Raw genomic sequence first — 24,204 nt, 5'->3', positions numbered from 1 at the left:
CTCCACCATCCCTCAGGTACTTCTTCGCAGTGAAAGCATTTGATGTAGTGCCTTTCTGAAAACTTCTCTTCCCTTTGAGGAAAAGTATCTGTTTTCCCCTTTTTAATGGCTGAAATGGCAGTTTGGAAACAAACCTAATTTGCAGTTTGATGTGGCAGTGCTAGATTGTCCCTTCCCTGTTTAATACTGGCCCAGGCTCTGCCATCAGAATGGCAAGAGTGAGGAGAGCAGCTGCTGCTGAAGCCAGCAGAGGAAGAAGCAGAGGATCTCATACTGCACCGAGCTGAGCCTGACACACCTGGGTGATGTACTTGCTGTTAGTGGTGGCATTCTGTGGGCCTCCACCACCTGGAACTTCACTTGAGCAAAGGATGAGTCTGGAGAGCTGAGAGGGAAGGAGGGGCTTTGGCTTTTGCCCATGGAGAAGGGCAGCCTGGCCCAGGGCAGGGTCCATGCAAAGGCTCTGATTGATGACAAGAATACCAGGACTGTTCCTTCAGCTGCAGGCACTGGCCATTCTCCAGATCTTTTGTAATTTCCACGTCTAGTGTCTGATATCTGTTTATCCTAAGTTTGCTCAGATCCTGGGTATAATTCTGTGTTGGGCTGGGGGCACATAAATCTAGTCATTGAACTACTTTTCCATAATTGCATTTGCCCACAGCTAGCTCTCTAATCTGCCTCTCCCCAAATCCCTACCAATCCTGCTGGAATCCACTTAGAGCTGCATATGCAAGAAGGGACCAAATCTGCAGGACTGGGGGTGGGGCAGGGCCCAGGGATGCTTGTGTCCCAGCTGTCTCATCCCACTCCACTTCAATAGAGCCAATGTGGCATCAGCAGGAACCATCTGCTTGCTGCAACACCAGCATCGTACCTACAAGGCACTCATGTTACATCTTGCCCCCTTTTTTTCAGGAAAGGGAACTGAATCACAACCTTTATCCACTGTGGGAACTTCCTCTCCTCTCATCATCTTCTTATATTCTTTTGGAGTGTGTCCAGAGGAGGGCCACAAAAATGGGCCAAGGGATGGAACACCTCTCTATGAGCACAGGCTGAGAGAAGGGAAGGGTACGGGGAGGCCTAAGAGCGGCCTGTCAGTATCTAATGTGTGGCTAGAAGAAAGAAGAGGGCAGGCTCTTCAGTGGGGTCTGTTGTGATAGGAAAAAGAGAAATGGTTTCAAACTAAAAGAGGGGACATCTAGGTTGGGTATAGGGAAAAAGATTTTTACACTAAGCGTGGTGAGGCACTGGCACAGGTTGCCCAGAGAGGTGGTGGATGCCCCATCCTTGGAGACATTCAAGGTAAGGCTGTATGGAGCTCTGAGCACCTGATGGAGCTGTGGGTGTCCCTGCTTACTGCAGGGCAGTTGGACTAGATGGCCTTTAAGGGTCTCTTCCAACTCGAACCATTCTATGAAATAGACAATAAACACGAGAGACTTCTTACATTTGGAAATAGAGATTACAGTTTTACATTTTTTTTACATGCTTTGCTGCATGAAGAAGTTCAGATAAGGAAGCAGGATTTTGTTGGTGGTTGGACATGATGATCTTAGTGGTCCTTTCCAACCTTAATGATTCTGTGATTCTATGAAAACTGGCCAATGAGTGGGCTCTGCAAACAAGTGCTTCATAGGGAGCTCATTCTCATTCTCCGTGGTGCCCCCTTCTCAGTGCAGGAAGCCATCAGCAGCACTTCCAGGCTGCCAGCTCTTCCTGCTTTGTTTCAAGCACAGCTTAAAGGCTCTTCAAATGAAGTAATCTTCATTTCTGACAGCCACAACCAGGCAAGAAAAGACACAACAGCTCTCTGTGAATTGCACAGCTGCCGTTTTGCATTTTTGAGTTTGGTACCCAGGGAATTAAGAAATGTCAGTAGTTCCATTTAGTTTTCCTATGGTAATATTAAAGTCTTCCAGCTGTGGGGGTAATTTCAAGCCAAAAACAAACAAAAGACTTGAATCAGAGTTTTGTGATCCTGTGATCCCCCTATAGGAAAAACCAAACCTTGCCTACACTAAAACATTAAAGTGTTTCAAGGATAGCGTTAGAGAAATTCTTCCATTGCAGGATTGGACATCTCCCTGGGCAGGGGAAGAAGAGGTGTTCCAGCTGAGGTCTGCTCAATATACATCATTTTCATGTTCCTACTTCAGTCCCTTTTCCTTTTCAGCACCGCCCTTTTGATGCTTTCCCCTTATAACTGCTCTGGACCATGGGGAACCAGCCACAGGCAGAGGCTTTTCACTGCTTCTTCCTGCTTGGACATTCAGATGGGAGTGAGGTTGGAAGTGTGAGTGGGATTGATGCAGGGGTAGAAGATGGGACAGAAATTGCAAAGAGATGTGAAAACTGGAGCTCTGAAGACTCTGCCTGATGTTATCATGGGGAACCCAGGGCTGTGGGCCTGCAGCATGGTGGGCAACAGCAAGGGTGAGGGAGCATGTTGGTTTTCTTAGAGGAAAAAGTGAGCAAGAATGACCTCAACGGAAAAATATTTTCTCTCCCTCTCTTCCTGCCTCGCAGACAAATATAGCGCTACATGTTATGCAGAGGCACTTTTCAAGCACGGTTGGAATGAGCGACTTTGGAGGCAAATCACTACCGCTTGTTTTTGCCTTTGGTTTTGGGCTTTTATTTCCTTATTTCCTCTTGCAGCATGACACATCTCTGTCAGCTGTTGCATCTCTGAGCCATAACAGCCCACACAGCATCTGCCCTGTCCTGGCCCTGTCCTCAGAGTTGTGACAGGCAGCCACCAGAGCATCACTGCGCTGCAAAGGGCTGGAGCTCAGTGTGGTGCCCATCCTGAAACCTGCATCAGGTGAAATCCTCTTGGGAGCACCTGGAACGTGATACCTTGGCTGTGGTGGAGCTCAGTCTAGATCCAGGAAACCAGCAAAGGGCCATGCGCTTCCTTGGACCAAGAGAAGAGGTAGGACCCTGGCTGGGGTCCTATTGTGCTGCCCATTGCGGGGCAATGAGAATAACCATGGCTCTTCCAAACATGACTGATGGGGAAAGATAGGTTGAGCTGGGATTAAAAAAGATGCCAACTGTTTGAAGAAAGGTAGAAACTGAATACTAGAAAGCCCTCTCCAGCAATAAGCAAAGGCCATACTAGACTGCTTGGAGATCTCTCCAGCACATCTGTCCAGGAGCTGGTCAGACAATACCTGTCCACAAAGACATAACACGTGCAGTTGTCTCTCTTGGCAGACTGCTCAGTCTTACATCAGCTCAGATGCTTTTCTTGCCACTTCGTTTACACATTGGGAAGTGCAATGAAAGTCCCAGTATGAAAGCCACAGAACATTTTTGCCTGCTGTCAAAAAGGCTGCAAGGACATGGAGTTGCTCAGAAAAAAATCATTTTCCTTTGTTTCCTGGACAAGCATGGTGCCAAACGCATGGGAGAGCATTCTTCTCCACCAAAACACTCATGTCTGACTTGCAGAAAATCAATCGAAGGAGACAAAACTGAAGCAAACAGATCAATCTATAAACAGAGTAGTTGTCTCAGTATTTGATGGAAAAAAAAGAAAAAAAGAAAAAAAAGTAGCAATTGCCTTCCCTGAAAAGTAACAGCAAGCATCATCCACCAGCACTGCTTTTTTCACTCCTGGTGGGGAAGCAGACCCAGTGCTCCCAGTTTTCCTGTGAATGGGCTGCAAAGCAAAGGCAGACAAGAATAAGTGGTTTCATCCAAGCACAATAGGCAGCAGAAGAGCTGTTGTAAGTAAGGTCAGCACTCCCACCTCTGTGGGGCTTTGATTGTTCAGCTCATCTGACAGCAGCGCCAAGGCTGTGAGCAGGACAGTGTGCCACACGTCCACGTGCTCCTCTGTTCAGAGCTTTAGTTCCCAGGAATAAGTGTGAAAACAATGGCATACTTAACAAATATTTCTGTTCCTCCAAAAAGTGAAATGGCCAAATGGGTTTTGGCCAAATGGGGACAGGAAAGAAATCATAATGCAATTTGTTAATGCCCCTACAGGGGTAGAAGAAATTTGAGAGAAGAAATGAGAGAGATTCTCTGCTTTACAGAGAATTACAGAGGAGAGGTGAAGGGCATGGGGTGAGAGGTGGGAGAGCTGTGCCAGCCAGTTGGTCACCTCTGTGACACTGAAGAGGTCTTTTAAAGGCTGCCACAGCCTCTCCCAAGCACATGTCAAGGGCCAACAATAACTTTTTCGGGTTTGAGCCCTCACAGCCTCCCACAGATTCTGTCAAAGTATTTTTCTTCTTTGAGCAAACACATGGTTTTGCTGGAAGAGCCTGAAGCCAAGCAGTGACAGATGATTTTCTGTTGCCATCAGTCATGTGGAAGAGCTGTTTGGAGGCTGCCGTCACTAAATAACACCCCACACATTTGAGGACTGATGAATACAGAGATTCAGCCTGTCTTTGGCATGATAAATGATCAAGATCTCCTTTCAGATTTCTGCATCTACATCTCCTGGATCTGGCGATAGGAAAACTTGGTTACAGGTGTGCTTTGACTCTGAAACCACTACATTACAGCACTGGTGATGCCACACTGATGAAACCTGACAGCGTTTGGGTTTTTTTTTTTCCTATTTACTGTGTATTTACTGTGATCAGAATTTAGATTTTGGAGTTATCGGGGCATACACGGATTTTCTGATGGGAGTGGGGACTTTCTCCCCTTAATGGACACCAGTAGGTTCCCATGCTAAGCACTCTCTCTCCAAAACCAGTTAGGGCAATGCCTGCTCATGAATGATGCAACAGGTATCATCCCCAGGTGCCCAGTCTTATCACCTCACGTAGTACAAAAAGATATTGGCACAGGTCTGTATGCAGGAGGCCCTTATCTCCCATTTCACCCCTCTCTGAGTTGAAATGGCTGACGGAGGAGGTCCTGGCATTCCCATGGTGGTCCCTACGTCTGTGGTACCCTAAACAGAGTCTGGTCCATAAGGGCATGTTGTCCTTTCCCCTTCCAGACTGTCTCATACCCTGCTGCTTCAGGAGTTGGACTCAGTGATCTCTCCGGCTCCTTTCCAACTCAGGATATTCTAATTCTCTCCCTGGGCCACGCGTGCCATTACCAGAAGTGCTTCTCCATCTTCCATTGATCCACATGGACAAACTTTCTTCTGCTTCAGTATAAAGAAACACAGCCTTCAGCAAGAAGGGCATTGCAGATTTTTATCATTTCCTGTCGGGTGCAAAAATTCAACCTGATGACTGTAAACAAGGATTTAGTAGTCCTTCACTGCAGATGCCCCATGAAACAGCAAACCCAGCCGACTGCACAAAAATCAGACCTGCAGCTTCTCTGTGACACTGAGCTGTGATGCCACGAAAAGCAGACCTGCCCCACATGCAAGGATATTGGGCATTTGGAAAAGGCTATGCAAAATCAAGAGGGAAGCTTGAGACAAAATCACTTAACGGTGTCTTCCGGTCTCCTTGAGTCTATATTACACAAAATAATGACAAGATTGAATACCATCGAGCCTCTAAAAACGAGCTGTGTATCTTAGTGCCCCAAGGAGGGCGTTTGAAGGAGATAAGCTTTATCTCTTTTCCTCTGTGCACACACACAGCATCACACTGATGTCACAACATGTCCAGAAAATGAAAGAAAATAGACTAAAACAAGCCCGAATCTCGTAGGCACATCAAAGGAGCGCAGCCAGCAGAGGAAACAAGCACACCTCTTACATCAGCCTGCATCAGGTTGCTATGCAACCGGGAAGTCAACACGTGTTGCCATGACGATGTCACTTCATCATCATTCAGTGCACAGCTCAATGGAGGGCGGCGGTGGAGTCAATGCGCACATGCCGGGACAGCAAAATGTGGCCTCAAAGGGAAGTGTGTAGGGTGGCAGTGTCCTTCTTCCCTTGCTGCTTGGAAGGAAGGGCAGCATCTGGGGAAACTTGCAAGAGAGAGTGAATGCAAGGGCAGCAAAACCCCAAACCAACCCCATATTGCAGCACTCGGATAGGGATGCTAGCGGTCTGTCTCCGGTGGTCACCAAACCCCTAAGGAAAACAGCCACTGTGGCCAACAACCACTTCTTAGTATTCTCCTCTACATTTGGCTTTTGCCACATGGACTACTGCTCATTTGCAAAATAAAAAATAGTATCAGTGGTCAGTTATAGAGACGAAAATCTTTAGGTTAAGATTTTGACAATGTACCCAGTACAACATTTGCAATTCTTTCTGCTTATGTGGTAAACACATCCCTAGAAGTAATATTAAGTGGAAAAATGCAGATTGTTTGCCAGTCTGCTCATGCCTTGGAGCAGCACCCTGCATTTGGGTCTAAGAATAACCTTTAAATTTCATTTGAAAACTTCTATCCAAATCCCATCTGAATTCTATCACAATCTTTTCCCTTCTTCCCGCTCGCTACACATGTTGAGTCTGCAGGAGGAATGACAAAACATGGTTATTCTGTGTCCTTCATATTCCTGCACTGCTCTCTGTAATTGAGCTGGTGTTTGACTCAGCCATTTGAAAGAGCAAAATCTCACACCTCACATTCACACAGCTCCTTTCTCAGAAAAGGAAAGAAAAATTGCTGGCATCACACAAAAGCTTCTTTGTTTTACTCTCCATGCATATTTTCCCCTTTGTGATCTGTGGCTACCAGGCTCACCCAACAAACACAAAATTATCCTCTTTCCGTTTTCTTCTCCTATTTCTTTTTTTTTTTTTCTTAGAAAATATCATAGAATGGCTTGGTTGGTAGGGATGCAACAACCTACCCAGTCCCAACCCCTGCCCAGGCTGGGACATGGCTGCTGCTTTCCTCTTGGCAGGTTGAGCTGGTGGCAATGCTGAGCACCTCTCCCAGAGACACAGACAGATGTCCTCAGCAGTGACAGGCGGCCTCATAGGCTGCCCCAGCCAAGGGCTGCCTTCAGCAGGACTCACATAGAACACAGACGTGTTTCTACCTCCCTCAGAACCAAGGGCACTGGGATTTGGGTACCTGACAGAAGCAGTGTGTGTGGGTGTAGAGATGCAGGCTCCATGCTCTCCCAAAGCAGGAACGTGGAGCTGAAGCCAGCAGCACTGCATGTACTCATGCAGCAGAAGACCTGGACAGGTGGATCCATAGTGCACATCACATGAAAGCCCAGAGCTTACAGAGGTTCCTGGCTTTGAAATATCCCGCTATGGTGGCTGCTTCTGCCTGCATAAATTACTCATCTCGTTACTGTCACACATGTTTTATATACACCAGCGTTCCTGGCATACCTATATTCCCTGTAGTGAGCTCATATGCTAATTCAGCCCCATCAGGGTGAAGCCTATCAAGTTGCTAAAGCAGACCAATGGCTGATAAAGAATGAAATTTTCATTTCCATTTTCCGGCAGCAGCCCCAGCAAACAGATGTAGCCAAGTGAGTCTGACATTTCAAGCAACTACTGAGATCACATTACTGAGATGATATTTAATATGGACGGCCAAATCCTTCAAACAAAATCAATGTTCTTTTACTTAATAATACCCTCGCCACATCTTAATGACGGCTCGTCCAGCACAAGCCCCTATTTTTCTGCAGTCATTTCATTCTGTGACATCGCTGACTGCATCAGATGGTGCATAACATTGTTTTCCTCCATTTCAATTGGATTTTGAATTCCCGTCCTCGATTTGTCAGTTGCGAGATCGATTAATCAAGGGGCTCTTAGGGGAGAAACATTTTGATTACTGAGGAGGAAGGGGAATTTATTTAAATTTTGTGTCTTCCTGCAGCATCCAATGTATTTTATTCAGTCTCCCCACCAAGCATGGACAGGAGGACAACAAGAGACTTACAGATCAGTCCTTTTCCACCACAGCTATTTGCTGAAAGAGGAACCGACCACCGATAACCTGCATCAAGGCAGGTCCATGCACAGTGCTGGCCCTTGCACAGGCAGCATCCAAGAGTCAGCAAGGCAGCACTGGAGCACGAGAAGCGGTTGCAGCAGCTGTGGGTGAGAAGAGGAAGATATTTGTCATCCCAGTAGATTCACTTTCATTAGCAGCGCCTGGAGAAATTTAGTCAAGTTGTGCTAAACACTTGTGCAATTAGAGAACCTGTTGTAAGCTTCTGAAAGCTGGGGGAAAATGTTAATTTATGTATCAGCTGGTGCCTGTCTCAGGGTGAAGGAACTCTAGAAGGGCATACTTAGCATCCTGGGCATTCCTGTCAAGCTGAAATTTTGCAGCAGACCTGGCTGTAGTACCAAAAGCACATTCCTGGCCCCTAAATGAGTACTGGCTGCAGCATATTTTCTCCCATCACCACAGCACAGCACCATTCCTTCCCACGAGCAGGCTCCCATCATTTCCCGTACCTTTACATGTACCATGGCAAATCCCTCTTTGCATGTGCTTGGCTTTGCACCTCAAAAATGTGGTGGAGCACTCATGAACCTTCCAGGTTCAACTTCACCTTTCAGCCCAAGGAATAAGGGAAAGCTTGCCAAGTGCCTTTGCATTAGGAGACTCTGCAGTGAATCTGGGAGCTCAATAAGCCAGCTGGGAGCAGGTGCCACCAAACCTCAAGCCCAGATCACCGAGTTCAACACTGGTGAATGCTTGGGTACTTACAGCCAAGCCTGAGCGTGGTGGTCTGGCTTTCTCTCTTGACTGAGTCTGCACTAATATCCTTCCTTGCATGACAGTCTGCAGGCCCATATCCTCTTTAGCAGCATCCCTGCTTTGGAAGGTCACGCTTCCTCTCAGATTGATTTATCACATGCATCTCTTTGCATACAGCCAAATGACGAATGAGGGTCTACTGTGTCCTCCCAGATGGGGTGGGCTGAAGGATTTAAAAAAAAAAAACAAGTTATTTAAATTGTGTTCCAAAAAAGGAAAATAACATCACAAAGGCCATAATCCACTTTTCCATCCCATTAACTCCTTCTGAAGGACCTTCTTTGTTGCCAGCAGAAAATCTGGCAGGGTTTACATGAGCCCAGCCCATGCAGTCTTCGCTTAGGGGAGCAGCTGTGGGCACACTGGCCTGCCATCTCCACCCTGTGCACCCGTAGGGCTCGTTCAGTTAATATTGCTGTCTAAATGAGGATGTGAAGCTCATGAAGCTGTTGGGGCTGCAAGTGAATGATCAAGGTCAGGTATTTGTGGCACAGGACTTAAAAATAAAAACCAATTGCAGCAGCTCTTGCAGGATAGGGACTCACAGCCAGGGCAGGAGAGAGGAGCTTTGGAACAGCAGAGCCATCTGTATGGAGGATGGAGGAGAGCAGAAAATGTGCATGAGGAGCGCTGCCAGAATCAGCTCTCTTCCAAATAAATTACCTTGCTTAAGAAATATGCAGTGCGCAGAGCAGCTACATAGTTTTGGATCAGTGTCTTTCCTTGGTTGCTGAGCAACAGAGCCTCATTTCCCAGGACTGACCAGTGCATCCATGCTGGTGGTACTGGGTTGGGTGGACAAATCACAGCCAGGAGTGGCAGGGAGCTGCCCCCAGGTGCTTGGAGCAATAGTTCAGGAAGACTAGTCTAGTGCCACCAATGGGTGTCCAGGTCACTGGATGAGCTGGGCAGTGACCACAGGAACCCCACAGGCAAGCATCCAGGTGCAGTTCATGCAAAGAGTGCATATAGACATCTGTGCAGAGCACAACATGATGGCAGCCTGTACCTGTGTCCCTCCATCCTGGGGAAGACCCTGAGCTGCTGCACCTCCTGTCTTTTCACTCTATGCATCACTTCCACTATCCCCAAGACTCTGCTTCTTCTCTCCCACAGCTCAGAAGTATCCCTCTTTCAGGGCTAAATTAATACTGGCTGTAGAGGCAGGAAACTCTACAGCTCGTTTAGGTAACCTCAAGCCTGGCTGTTCTTTGGGAACTTGTAACAATAGCAATGAGAGAACACCTTCTGATGACGCTTTTCCAAACCATAACAAAATGTGGAGGCTCCAGATGGGTTGGAGTAAGCCCTGGGGATTATTTTACTTGAATAAGAGTGACTGCTTTGTGGATGCTACTGAGAGGCACATTGACCTTGGTTGTGATGGGTCACTAATTCACTGGCTCAGTGCAGTTTAACCTCTCTATCATTGTGTTGCATTTCAAGTAGATTCACTGTGTGAATTGCATGTACTCCTTTTGTGCCACCTTTAGCAAACACACAGACTGTATGGAGCAGGATGCTGAACTAGGTGATGCTGGGGGCCAAAGGCATTGCAAGGAGCACTACAGGGATGTAGAGCCATCAAGATGGTCACACAAGTGGACCAGCAATACACTGAGAAGACCACACAGCAGGACAGGCTGTATGGCCAGTCTCTGCCTCCAGCAGGTAGGTCTTTAATTTAGTATAAAGGAAGGCAGAATTATGATCCAGGACATAGTGATTAAGAGCTTAAAAAGACACAGACTAGACACTGCACAAAATCAGCATAGGATCTGCACGAAGACGACCACTCTGCCCAAACTAAGCTGTGTTCTCAGGTATGGTGGGGAAACAACCACTTACAACAGTAAAAAAACAAGCAAGAGACTATTCATTATTCTCCTCCAGCTGTTCTCTTTGCCTAAGATATCTTTCCTTAACCACTTCTGTTCACGCACAACTGCAGAAACACCCCTCAGTCTGTCTGACCACCTTGCTGTCTCCTGCCACATGCAGTAGGATCACCCAGGCAAAGCTGAATCTGTGTTGGCTTTCAGTTTCAAGATGAAGCAGCAATAGTGGTCCTCAAAACATCTTCAGCAGACCCCTGTGTGGGTCAGGAGTCTTTCTCTTTAGCTCAACACTGGCTCAACATCAAACACCACAGCTGAAGTCTGAAATGAGGATCCAGCACAGGTACTGCCCTCTCACAGGCAATGAGTTTCTGAGCGCAGCATCCCAACTCAGCCAGTGCAAGAATGGCACTTGGTGCTACCTGACTTTGGCTCCCTGAGCTCCAGGACACGTCCTCTTAGAGCTCAGTCATATTTTTAGGTTCTTCTCCCTGATGATTCATTAGGAAAGCTAACGTTTTCCAAGTTGCTGGGTATCCAACCCTTGAGGTGGGAACTCCATGCACTTCTGATAAATATAGACCACTTCAATTATATAAATGCCTCTAATAGGCAGCATCTTGTCTGGAGCACTTTGTCTGGAAAAGAGGAGGCTCAGGGAGACCTTACTGCCCTCTACAACTGCCTGAAAGGAGGTTGTGGCGAGGTGGGGGTCAGTTTCTTCTCCCATGTAACAGGATAGGATGAGAGGGAATGGCCTTAAGTTGTGCCAGGGGAGGTTTTGTTAATAAAGCTAGGAGAGCACCTAACAGCATGTTGCATCAATACAGAAAGCTTAAAAAGTTCATGAGCTTTTTATCAAAGAACAAGGTAATGGAGTTGGGCTGTGATCTTACAAAAAATCGTGACTGACAACTTTAGGGCCTAGATGTTACTGCAACAACTGAATGGCAAAATGCAGAATAATCATTAAAACATTCAAAATACAGAAGGAAGCACAGAATCAATAGACATGAGAAACACTTACATAAGAGATGTTCTTACCCAGTGACTTAGCCCTTGGCCTCTGTCTCCTTGTGGCACATGCATCAAGAGCCCCATGGATGGGGAGGGCCTGCAGTGGGTTTGTCTTGATGTCTCTCCTCAAGGAACATTCAGGGACCTGCTAATCATAAAACAATGAAAGCCCCAGGGGACGGAAAGACATGTTTGCACATATTGTTTAGAAAGAGGAGGAGCTGCTGCCATTAAATGCATTCAGTGCTGGCTGTTTGTTTGGCACTGCTCAGCCAGGCTGGCCATGCGCTGCATAATGATGGCAGAGAGGTCTGCTGCGGTGGATTGAGGGATATTTATGACCAGGACTGTTCTGCCTATATTTGTTGTTCTTACTGTGCAAGCATACATTATGTCCTATTATAACATTAATAGCTTTTATGCAACAGCTTAGAACAACAGAGCTAACTAAAGATTAAGTGTTTTACCTCCCTGGCGTTATCCTTGTCTTCACCTAACAGCCAGTGATCCAACCTCTTCCAGTCACCTGTGTTTCTTGCTGGCAGCTTCACCCCGGAAAGGAGAGGAGGCATGGTCCTACAACGAAGCAAAGAATTCCGCTGTTGTTCCTGGACCAGCCCTCTCCTGACATGTCACATTCATGTGTGCCAAAACACAAGGGCACGCTGCTGTCATGGAGCTGGAGCCCCTTTGACCCTCGAAGAGGTTCTACAAAATAAAGTAGTGTCCCCCTGCTGACAGCAATCCACAGGACCACAGGTCTGGGGTCTGCCAGAGCCTGCAGAGGGGGATGCTGAGCACTGCTCTCTCCTCCACCTCTGGGCCTGCTAAGGATTTTTCTTCTGTGAAGACTCTGCAGGAAGCAGCTAATGCAAGCTCTCCTGCTCATCCACAGAGCTCATATCCAACAGATAATAAAACCACAGGCTCCTTTCTCATTAATCCCTAATTAGGCACTCTCTCGTGTAGCATTTTCCGTCATTAGCTGTGGTAGAAAGCTGAAAGACTGCCTTTAACCTTCACACCTCACATAGAGGCAGATCCAAGCCCTTGCTGTGATCATGCCTACACACTTCCTTATGTTTGCATTTTGGGGCTCCTGGCAAAGATCCTCCCCTTTCCGGATGGAAAGATAGAAAAGAGAAACCTTCCTGAGAAGTCAGCATCCATCCAGAGGAGGCTGGAGAAGGCCCGCACTCCATGGACATGTCTGTATCGAGTGACTGCAAGGTCAGGTTTGCCCTCACCCAGTGTCAGGGTCCAAGGCTCTGCTGGAGCCCCGAAACAGATGCTCTGCAGATAACCTCGGTGTGGAAATGAAGACAACAGATGATAAGCTTCTGGCTGGGCTCCTGTCTCCATTACTGCTCTTTGCTGCAGAAAGGCTTGTTGAGTGCCCTGGTGGGCTTTTAAGCTGCTGTACAGTCGTGTGGTCTGGCTGTGGCTGCAGAAGAGTCACAGCAAGTCCGAGAGCTTCAGCTTTTTAATTAAAAACTAGGATAAGCATTTGGAGTGTAGATCGAGACACTCTGAGCCGGGATTCTTGAGAGGTTCAGCAAGGACAGACATGAGACCTCTGCCTCTGCTGTGCCTCAGCACAACCATTCCCTTCCAACTGCACTCTAGGACGAGAGAGTCACTCGAGCACATTATAAGCACCAACTGTGCTAATAATTTCTGGTCGAGGTAACTTGCCATCTGATTCACAGTCCTCACGAAATAAAACTGAACCTTCTGCCAGCTGTACTGAACCAAACAGGGAGTGCTGAGGGCAGACAGAAGGTGAGAGCTTTAGCTTTCTTTACTATTATTTTCTTTAATGCCAGGTAAGACAGACAATATTTTGTTCAGTGTATATTTGAGCCCTGAGGAAACAAAAAGGAAGTGACAACAGCCTTTTCAGAGAAACAAGCCACTCAGTACAGAGTAGGGCACACTTCCACTTCTGGAGACTGATTTGAATGCTCAGAGCATACACAGAAATCCCAAATATCATCTCCAACTATAAAAACAGCTACCAGAATCTCTGTTTATTACGGTCTTTCTGACCACAACGAGGCAGTCACATCAAGGGCATTACCCTTGTTACTCTGTTTGGTAAAAGGGCCACAGAGATTCCTAAGAAACACAGCTCTTACCCTACCACACCAAATTAGTTTCCAGACAATGGAGAGACAAATCACACTGAGCCTGCAAAGTCATATAAAAACAGGTCCTATAAGTAAGTGAACCTTGCCACAGACCACTTTTTGTGTAATTACACTGATGGTAACAGGTGAGCAATTATCTGCATATCAATACCTAACATGCTTTTACAAGCCAATTCTTGAGCAATACTGGCTAAGAAACCAAGCAAGGCTAACATTGAGCTATAGTTCCAGCCTGCCCAAAGGCTTCTGCATCACTTTATGGGAACAGGCCAGCAGGGAATGTACAATCTTCTCAACTTCCTAGGAACAGAAGGGAAATGTCACCTCAACAACCATAACAGCCATAAAACACCAACCAAGTACCTGCAGATCAAGACATTAATGAGAGTGAAGACAAGGCTCCTTAAGAATATTCCATACAGAATATGTCACACAGTAAAATGAAAACAGTGAAGTTAAACACATGCAATGCTTCAAGACTTTATTGTTGCTGTAGAGTAATTGATACATGGTTAAAATACCCTAGTATAACCAATGAACTTTGAAAACTAAGGCTTCCTGTAGGTTTGTAGTATCCTGGCATTTTCTTTCATACAATGTACATATAAAATCAATTTATAAAAACACTCATCTTTTTTAAACAACAGAGATGTATGCAATGCACAGAGCTAGAAACTACATTTCGTATGATCAAGACAACACCTTACAGACCAGCTTGGAGCCCCGCAGCTTTGAACACAAGAGAAATGTCTTGGTTTGATGTTCTGTTAGCCAGATGAGTTTCAGCACAAACACACAAAGATGAGAGGACTTCAACTTTCAGTTTGGAGCAAAGAGAAAGAAACCCACAGCGCAGATGTGGAAACATTTGATGGAACAAACGAAGAGTATCTTCAAAGGCAAGAAAAGCAAGTCATGTTTCTCGAATAACATAAGGAAGACAGCAGAGATGGAGACCCCATAGCAGGAGTAGTCGTGGTTGAACGACGTGCTCTGTCTACCGGGGCTGCGAGAGGACATAAGCCATGAGAAACTGGGCTAATCAGTAAGATAAGCCTTGGTGCCAATACAAGGTCCACAAAAGGTAGATGTGTGATTCCTGGAGTACTAGCACCTTTAATCTAACAGCATTGAAAACACTTCAAGTGATTCACCCAGCACGTCTTAGTAAGTGGAGTCTGAAAAAGGAAACGGTGAATGAGAACAAAGTATTCTCCCCAAAATATACATATTAAAACCTTTTGAGTAAAAGCTCTTTTTGACCAAATAGGAAAAGAACATACACAGAAGGATCTTCCTCATCATTTTAACAACTTTTTAAATACAAAAGCTGATTTATTTTGTCTAGCATTTCTAATTGAAAAATGAGGCACAGCATCTGAAAAGTCCTGCCTGTCTCAAAGTCAACAGCCTTCCCTGTGAGGAGGATTCCTCCCTTACCATGGGCTCCTCTACTTTATGCAGCCAGGCAGTGCCAATGCAGCGTTTTAGAGCTAACAAGATGATGATTATTTCTGCTCAATCTGAACCCACGGGAGAGGAGGATGAATTACAGATCTGCAGGACATTTCCCACATTACATTAGTTACACGTTTGGCTCCAGCTGGACAGAAAACTTGTAAGGGTCAACTGCATTGTATTTCACTTTCAGAATTCAACTCTAATCAAACACAGATACAAAATACGCTAGAAATCTTTCCCTGCTCCATGACCTGGACTCAATGTTTCTGGTACTCTTTATGACATCACAAAGTTCTCTGAATGACTGAAAAAGTGTAGCTGGTATTTATGTCACAGCTGCCCTCTGAAGTCATTCCTGAAGACTTCTAAGGCTGTTGGTGTGCCCCAGCCATGGCTACTCCTGGTGTGAAAGCACAGCCATGGCTCAGGACAGACTCAAAGCCTTTGGTTCTCCTCTGCTTATCTATAGATGCTGATTTTAGTTTTTCCCTTGTGGTGACTGTTCTGTGGACATACAAGGAACTGCACCAAAGCAGAGTACTAAGGGAAAAACACCAGCTATGCAGATCTAGGCTTTTGTCTAAATGCCTTTGATATCACAAAATTACATTAAGGAACGTCACCATACCACAGAGGAACTGCAACAAAACAACAGTTACCCGACTTTAGGGACTACAATATAAATATGAAAAATCATTTAGAAACATAATCCCAAATATAAACCTACTTTTATTTATCTTTTAAGAAAAAAAGGATTAAAAAATTAGAATAAAACCGATGGCTTCAAGTACTTTCTGCATAATAAACAGTTATTAGAAGCACGGGTTAAAAAATACTTGTCACCTCGCGAGGGACAGTTGAATAGAGGCTGGTGATTCATTCAAAAAATGGCCTTTGATACAAACACAGGAGACAACATGTTTAGCGTTGCAGAAGAAACAAATGTACCTTACAGTGCTGACCCAGTGCTTGAAATAGGCAGTTCATATTTCACAGCAGAACAACTCAACATACAGTCAGGCTATTTTGGTTTAGCTCAATTATGTCTCCATGCAATAAACAACAAACATTTAGTAAGTCCAGGAAGTTTTGCAGCAATACATTTGACCAAGTGATCTAACATTGCTGAGGCTGAACAAGTCTAACCTGAAGTGTCTCCTAAGTGCTGGCAATGTTTGTACCTTTTACTGTAGATATTACATTCATTGCACTTGCAAAGTGCATTTTTAGAGTTTAATTTGGATTTCATGATATTCAGAATCCCTTAATATCATGAAAAGAAGGAAGTGTGTTAGAGTGGGAGCCTCCCAAAATAATAAAAACTTGTAAAGAAGTATGGAAAAGGAGTGATACAGTCAGGCAATGCAAGATAATTCTGTAAAAAGAAGCTGAAACTCAGTTTCCCTGTGTTGTGATAGTCTGAAACCCATCTTTTTTAATACTCATACAAAGACAACTGTGGATACATTCCAACAGGTCTGGCTGGCTTGCACAGAAAAGGCAATCTTCTTCTTTATGCATTTGGACAACTGAAATGTCGAAAGAAGCAATGTGAGAATAAACCAAAAATCTTCAAAATTAAAAAAAAAGATACCTTGCCTTCTCAAAAAAAAAAACAAAAAAAAAAAAAACAAAAAAAAACAGCAAATAGTGTCTATAATGAGATCTCTTTGAAAAACCATTTACCAGATACTCGAGAGACAGACATATTATTGCCTCTACCAGAAAAGAACCACCAATAAAACAACAAAACCCAGCTCCCCTATCCTGCAGCTAAACGTACTATAGTAGGAACACCAAACCAGCTTGAACAGTGAGAAATCAAAACCTAGCTGCATAGATCTATTAAATAATCAGTAAAGACTTAACTGGAGGCAAAGCCAGCACTGTTTCTCAGACCACAACACAACACTGGCAGGCCTAAAAATCCTTTAAGTTCTGACTGATTGAGGCAGAACAGGTTGAATAGCGTGGTTCATCTTCTTCCGTTTGAAGAAGATGAAGTCAAAGTATTTTAAAGTAAGTGTGACTATTTGAAATAGCAAAAAAAGAAATGGAACATCCTCTTCCAGCTTCCACCTACCATCAAACCACCGTTAAATATAGCAGCTTTTCAAATCCGGTGCTTTATGGCAATATGATTGTACAGAAGCAACACATCTGTCTTTCTTAGCCGGACAGTTGGGATTTGTACATGGACTTTCAGTGCACGTCATATTTATTAACACCCCTTTGATTGTTCAATAATCCAGCAACGTGTTTCTTAATTACAGCAGAATGCAGTTGCTAGCTGCTTGCAAGAGCAATGTTGAAATTACATTCAGAGATAAAAACTATCATTTTCACACGCAATGATAACTAACGGTTTTCTTTCTTTTCACAGAATTAAGTGCAAATGTCTAGCAAACAATAACAATAGTAAAAGACAATTCTCATGCAAAAATCCTTTCCTGTTCATAAAAGTTGCAGTACGTCCCGAAGCCACACATTATTATGCGCTTCCTTACGCAAGAACTACTTCCTTTTAATTTTTGCGTCGTTAAGTTTCTGTTGCTTTTTAAAATATTGATGACAAGCAAGTTCAATTAGTTCCAGCCCACCAAATATCTTTTGCTGCACAACAAAGATGACTATCATGGTTGCAAAATACCATCGTGCAAAGCTGTACAGGTACAGCAGTGCAAACGTACCCATTGGGAACACCGTCCAATACAGGAGTGAGATGCACTTGACTGCGAGGACCCTGAGCTCAGATTTACACGGGGGAATAATGCTTTGCCCCGTCTCATCAAAGCACTTTCCACCTTCATAGAAGCGTCGAAGTCTCTCCTCTTTCTCTTCCCAACGCTTCTGGCACCAAAGCTGCAACTCCTCCTTAGAAGTGGGCACTGTCTCTACGGGGTATCTCTGGACATGGAAGTGAATCTCCTTTGGGAAGTTTCCATTCAAAAGGTGCTTCTCCGTCTGAGGAATGTTTTGGGGGTATGCCACAGTTATGTCATGGATAGCATCAAGATTGTTACCTGGAAGAAAGATTTGGGGAAAAAGATCAATACAGACCGTACAACAACCAGAGCGCTAATTCACTTCAAGGCACATTGAAAACTGCCAGAATTGTAGAAGGAACCCCAAAGATACGTTTGCTACACAGAGATTGTTTTATATTCTGGAACGCAGAGGCTGAGAGGTCAGAGATTTCCCATTCACTACCTCTTCTGAATCTGAGCAAAAACATTTGGAAACAAACGACACTCGCTTCCACAAACTAATGTAGAATTACAACACCGGGAATAAGAGGATAAAGTCAAATCAGAAAGAGAAAAGATGCAAATCTGATTTTGGAAGAAGAACAAGGTATGCACAACTAATCCACTAATACACATTTCCAAAACAGTCATATGTTGAAAATGTACCTTTAACTCATCAAACATAACCTACTACGTACTCCTGTGAACAGAGCAAAATATTTAGTCTGAACTTTGATCTGAAGCAAACAGCACACACAGGCCTAATTTCCCAAAGATCTGTAATACACGAAGCACACACCAGGTAAATGCCATTAGGTTCATTAAGTCTAGGGTGACTGACGAAGGCTGAGGAGCCTCTCTGTAGCTCGTCCAGCTTTGCAGAGCACCCCATCTAACAAAGTTCTTTACGTTTGAGCAGCTGGTACTCTATAATGGGGTGAGCTGCAGCTTACTTCGTTCCAGAGCTGGTAAACACAAAGTGCAGTACAAACAGTGGAGAAGCTGAGCTTTATGTAAACCACATACCACTATCTGACCAGAGTTAACTCTTTAAAAAGCAACTGTGGATTAGAAATTCAAGGAAATACTGATGAAAAAAACTGATCTTCATTACCATGCCTGACCAAGCCAACACTCTCAAATGGACAGCACAATTGCCAAAGTTGGTTTTATGACCGTATCTTTGTACTAACCATTTTTACATGGATGCTCTTCTAAACATTTTCTCTGCCCTCAGCCTTTGACTAGACATTCTTTTCAGATTTCATAATCTAAATTCTGCTAGCATAAAACTGATCTAAAAATAGGTGCATGGTGTGCTGGACATTGCATAACCGTTAAGTTCTGCCAGCAGTGATTTATCCTGTGTTGCTGTTTCTATTTTGCTGGCTGTCTCAGGGCAAAATAGAATTGGAGACTAAATGCTGTCTGTAGTTGCAGTGTCTGAAGACTTTTTTTCTTATAGATGATGTTAATTCTTGCAAAAACAACTATAACAACTTCTTCTCAGCTCTGTTCTCCCTTTCCTTTTTCTCTTCTTCACAGCTCCAAAGATGACAGGAACAGAACAGAGACTTCAAATGGCCATGTTCAAAATGATTTATCTAAAGTTCAACTCCAACTATCACAAGAGGAGGAAAAAAAGCCCCTGTGCCACCCATCAGAGTATTTTACAATGGTAGCATATTATAATGGTTTCTCTCAAGAGAGTTTTGTGTCTTGGGTTTCTAAAGAGCAACCCAGATAAGGTTCAGTTTTCCTGAGATCCCTGTATGAAAAAAAGTCTTCTGTGAAAGGTGCTTTGGGCTACTTGAGCGTCTCACTCACCTTGCAGTCATTTGTATCTCTGAAGCTAAACAGGCAGTTTGTCATTACTCTACAGGATGTGCTTGGAATATCAAGGCTTTACACAAACTTCCACATCATTGTAAGAATTGTGTTAAGCACTGAACAGCTTAGTATTAGATTATTCTGATAAAGAAGCATTTATGTCTTGTACATCTTACTAACTCTTTGTCAGAGTATTGCTTTTAATATACTTCTTATTATACGTGCACATTTGGTGGACTGTGGTATCTTTCCTAGCTCAAAAACTTGCTTGGGATAAAACTAGAATTTATAGATGTCCCTCGTTCAGAAATCCCCACCTATGAATGTGGAGCACTCTCAAACTGATACTTTTCAGCAGGACTTTGCCACATCCTAAAATGTCTACACTGCACAAAGGTTTCTAAAAAAGCTATCCAGAACAAAGCTCCAAGAGCTGTATACAAGAGGGTGAGCATTATATTTTCTGCATTACAAACAGGAAAATTAAAGCAAATGATGATGAAGCGATCACAGACTCACAGAACGGCCTGGGTTGAAAAGAACCACAATGTTATCTAGTTTCAACCCCCCTGCTATGTGCAGGGTCGCCAACCAACCACACCAGGCTGCCCAGAGCCACATCCAGCCTGGCCTTGAATGCCTCCAGGGATGGGGCATCCACAACCTCCTTGGGCAACCTGTTCCAGTGTGTCACCACACCCTTGATGATCCATTCAGTGTGGCCAACTTCAACCAGCATCTTCTAACAGCCAGCTGCAAAGTCTACTTATTAAACTCTATTTTACACAAGAAGAAATTATGGTTATTTCAAAGGTAAATTTATCACATCTGAAAGCACTGAAACATCAGAAGGAAAAGATCAGAATACCAGGTTTCACATGCAAGAGCATCAGAGCCTCTCAACAGGTCCCTTATTTGGGTCATGCATATTTAAAAACGCACAAAAGGCAGACTGAAACTTTAATTCCCTGGCAATGCAGGCAGGTGAAAAGGACTAGATTCAATCAGTTTTCTACAGCTGTTGAAAGAAGCATGTCCTGCCATTTGTTATGTGCAGTGAAGCTGCTGGATCCACACTATACACTTGAACAAAGAGTTCTGCATATTCTCTATTGATTTGTCAACAGTATTTTAGAATATGGACAGGATCTGTACATCACTTCCAAATGTGCAACAGGTGTATCTGCTAGAAAAGTAACTGCAGCAGATGAAGGCACGCCATCCATGAACAGGGACAAAACTCCCTTAGGCTAGGCTTAATCCGGCAATTTTGAAGGTGATCCTTGACCAGAGCACATTTACCATCTCTGTTGCTCTCTGAAGTTAAGCTGGTTCCCTCTGCAGCCTGAAGATAGCTAACAGCAAATGCTTCAAATGAACAGCAAGATGGAGGTCAGCTACTGAAAGAGAGATTCTGAGTAGAGATGCATTGAGGTGACTGAATTTAAAGATCCACTTAAAACCTCTATTTCTGTACATTTTAAGAAGAAATCGCCCAAAGGGAAGTCACCCCACTCTACTTCTCTACTGGGTCAAAAAATGAAGTGAATTAAATATGTTTGTGCATAGTTTCGAGATGCTGCCAGTGGACAAGCCACTCTTTACATTGCTCTTTGTGATGTCCACGGGATCTCCTTTATTCTGCTCTTACCCATTTCCACTCATTACAAGACTTGTGCCCCAAGTGTTGTGTGCTGATTGACAGAATGTGACCTGACCTGCACAGGTCTTCCTAAGTGACCTAAAAAAGCATGTGTAACTCAGACTTCTAAAAATTCAGTGCAACTGTAAGCCAAGTGCTAGAAATTGCAGATGATGAGCTATGCTGTTTGTTCATTTCTTTCTTACGTAATAATAAATCTCTAATTACAACCACAGTCCTGTGGCCAGTCACTGCCAGGGATGCCAAAGAACCTGTCCTGGTGACAAGGACAGAGAAAATTAAATAATATTCACAATGTTGCATCTGAAATCTAATTTAACTAAGAAACCTCCATTAAGGCAAAAATGTCAGGTAGCCTAGCCCAGTCCTTCGGCACAAACACACGAGTTTCAGTAGCTTTACATTCTCCTTACTTTCACTCTGCAGAACTAGATCATTCTGTCATACTCTTTACAGATGCACTTCAGAAAAAAGATTACTACTGTGCTCAAGAATGATTATAAAATTTGCCTGAAATTATTTTTAAGCAGCTATAAACACAAGGAAAATGATTAATACATGTTGCAATCTCTATGCTGGGATGACAGAATGGCACAAAAGTCACAAAGTTATTTTTCTCTTTAAATGTTTTGTCCACCAGTCACAGTGATTGATATTTCAGGATATGCTGATACACAACATTTATTTAAGCAACCACAGTGCACAGTTGGTTGCTATGGGCACTGAACTTATAGGTGGCATAGGAAGAATTTACCAGGATTCTAGGCAAGAGAAAAACCAACATCAGAAAATGATGCCTTCTTTAAAAAAAAAAAAATTCAACAAAAAGTTAGGACATATTCTCTCACCACACCAGCTGTTCCATCAGAATTTTTATTCCGTGTTACAATGTCAGCAGTAGTAGCCCAATAACTGTGAGGTTGCCCTCTTTTCCACCAGTTTTATGCAGAGACAGACATACATACAACCTGGTCTCAGCTGACCCCAGACCCTATGCTGTTGGGTTGCACCCAGCTGCGTTGAACCTCTAGATGCCTCTAGTAGCCAACTTGTCACCATCTGATCTTCCCAGCATCCAACTCATACATACAGCAGCTTCAATAGCTGGCTCCTAGTATCCCATAAATCTTGTATAATGCCCAAACACTCTCCTCTGCATCCCACAATGATCCCTAAAGTCCTGCAAGGAGTAATCGCCCTTTGTGCACAAGGTGATGGGCAGGTGCCCCCCCAGTGACACACTGTGATGGATGTCCACCCCAGCTCATGGCTGATGGCTGCCCCATGACAACCCTAGGAGGAAGTGGGACAGGACTCTAATTCTCTGTCTGTGTTTTGGGATTTCCCTGCCTGCTATTATGTCCCTGTGCTCCTTCGTGTGTGCACAGATCAGCCTTTTATCTCACAGCCCAATATTATAAAACCTTACAACCAAGAGTCTCTAATTAGGTTCAAAGTAAAGATATCACAGGTAAATTTTGAATTCTTTTAATGACGTGTTTAAAAACCCAATGCCAGCACAATACATTTCTAGGGGAAAAAGTAGCCTGAATATAAAGCCAGGATTAAACTATTTTAAGCTTCTTTCAAATACATTTGAAGTTGCAGTTGGTGAAAATTGCCATTACTGATGTTCAGCCCAAGAACACAGTCCCAAATAAGAAGGCTGGTTGCACACCCTCATCCCCTGCAGTGTAAGGATCACTCCACAGCTCCAGCACTGCTCATTCCTCAGCAATGATTCACGCTAGTGACAAGGACATTTTCTTGCTCATACCTGGGACGGAGCAATGCTGAGCAAGCTCACTGTGAGATCTATATAAGCAGTGACTTGAGGGCCAAAATGATGATTCAGAGCAGCAGCTCTTAAAAGCCAAAATGACCATCACTGTGCCAAAAATGAGGTAAATCCATGTAATGCACTACTCAGGCTTTCAACAGTCTGGAAGGTGAACAGGTAGCTGAGTCTCCTCAACATTAGCAGTGGTGGTTTATTATCCATTTCCATTCCTAGTGAGGATCTAAGCAGCTGGACTTCATCCCACTTTACATACCACTGACACTACCTTAAATCGTGCAAAGATTATATGGTCTCTTCCTTTGCATTAATTCAGTAGAGAAGATGCTATTCTTAACTGTAGTATATCACAGAGAAGTGAGCTGATGAGTGGTGGAGTCAGAATGGAGAGAGGCATGTTAAGGTGCTTTCACAACAAAATAGTCATGATAAACTTAAGAAAAACTGTTCTGTGAAGAGTCCATCCTATACACAAGGCCCCTGAGCCTTGTCCCTTCCATCTCCCATCACAGTGTAACTACACCTTTCTCCTGCAGAGCAGCATACCTATTCCATAATCACACAACTCTGAATGCATCACATCTTCAGACTTACATAAACACCACCTGTAGCTTTTTCACTCTCCCTTCAATAGCACAGAATCATTTGCGTTGCAAGGGATCCTTAAAGGCCATCTGGTTCAACTCTCCTGCAATGAACAGGGACATCCACAGCTCCGTCAGGTGCTCAGAGCCTCAGGCTCATCCTGCCTGACCTTGAACATCTCCAAGGACGGTGCATCCATCACCTCCCTGTGATGCAACCTGTGCCAGTGCCCCACCACTATTTTTTTTTAAAAACTTTATCCGGAATATATTTATATATATTTCCTTAGGAAAGTAAGCAGGAGGAGCTCAGCATCTGTAAACAAACATAATGAAAGCAAAGCTAAAAATGAGTAGAACAGATTGTCTACACTGCTCAATATCTGATTTTTTACACTAGCTTTGAGACAAAGATACATTTTTGGACATTAAAACAAAATCTACCTAAAACAGCTTACTACGAAACATTAT

The 24,204-nt window shown here is 44.0% G+C and overlaps 1 protein-coding gene across 9 annotated transcripts in view; it reads right to left on the bottom strand.

Annotated features, from left to right (window-relative positions):
- Positions 1-6,686: 6,686 nt before the first annotated feature.
- Positions 6,687-24,204, bottom strand: part of LCLAT1 (lysocardiolipin acyltransferase 1) — a 121,349-nt gene continuing 103,831 nt past the window's right edge. For 5 of the 9 annotated variants that reach the window (XM_031598613.2, XM_090134745.1, XM_090134743.1 and 2 more), the window contains one exon: positions 14,117-18,134. In XM_031598613.2, coding sequence (XP_031454473.1) covers positions 17,626-18,134 — 509 coding nt within the window. In that variant the 3' untranslated portion in view covers positions 14,117-17,625. Of the gene's footprint in view, positions 8,809-11,527; positions 11,649-11,967; positions 12,077-14,116; positions 18,135-24,204 lie in introns of those variants that run through there. The other 4 variants (XR_016463915.1, XR_016463917.1, XR_016463914.1 and 1 more) reach the window with 4 other exon arrangements.

Source organism: Phasianus colchicus, chromosome 2 (genome assembly GCF_987193195.1).
Source record: "Phasianus colchicus chromosome 2, bPhaCol1.hap1.1, whole genome shotgun sequence".
NCBI lineage: Eukaryota > Metazoa > Chordata > Aves > Galliformes > Phasianidae > Phasianus > Phasianus colchicus.
The sequence above is the reverse complement of the archived record's forward strand: the minus strand, read 5'-3'. Positions and strand labels throughout refer to the sequence as shown.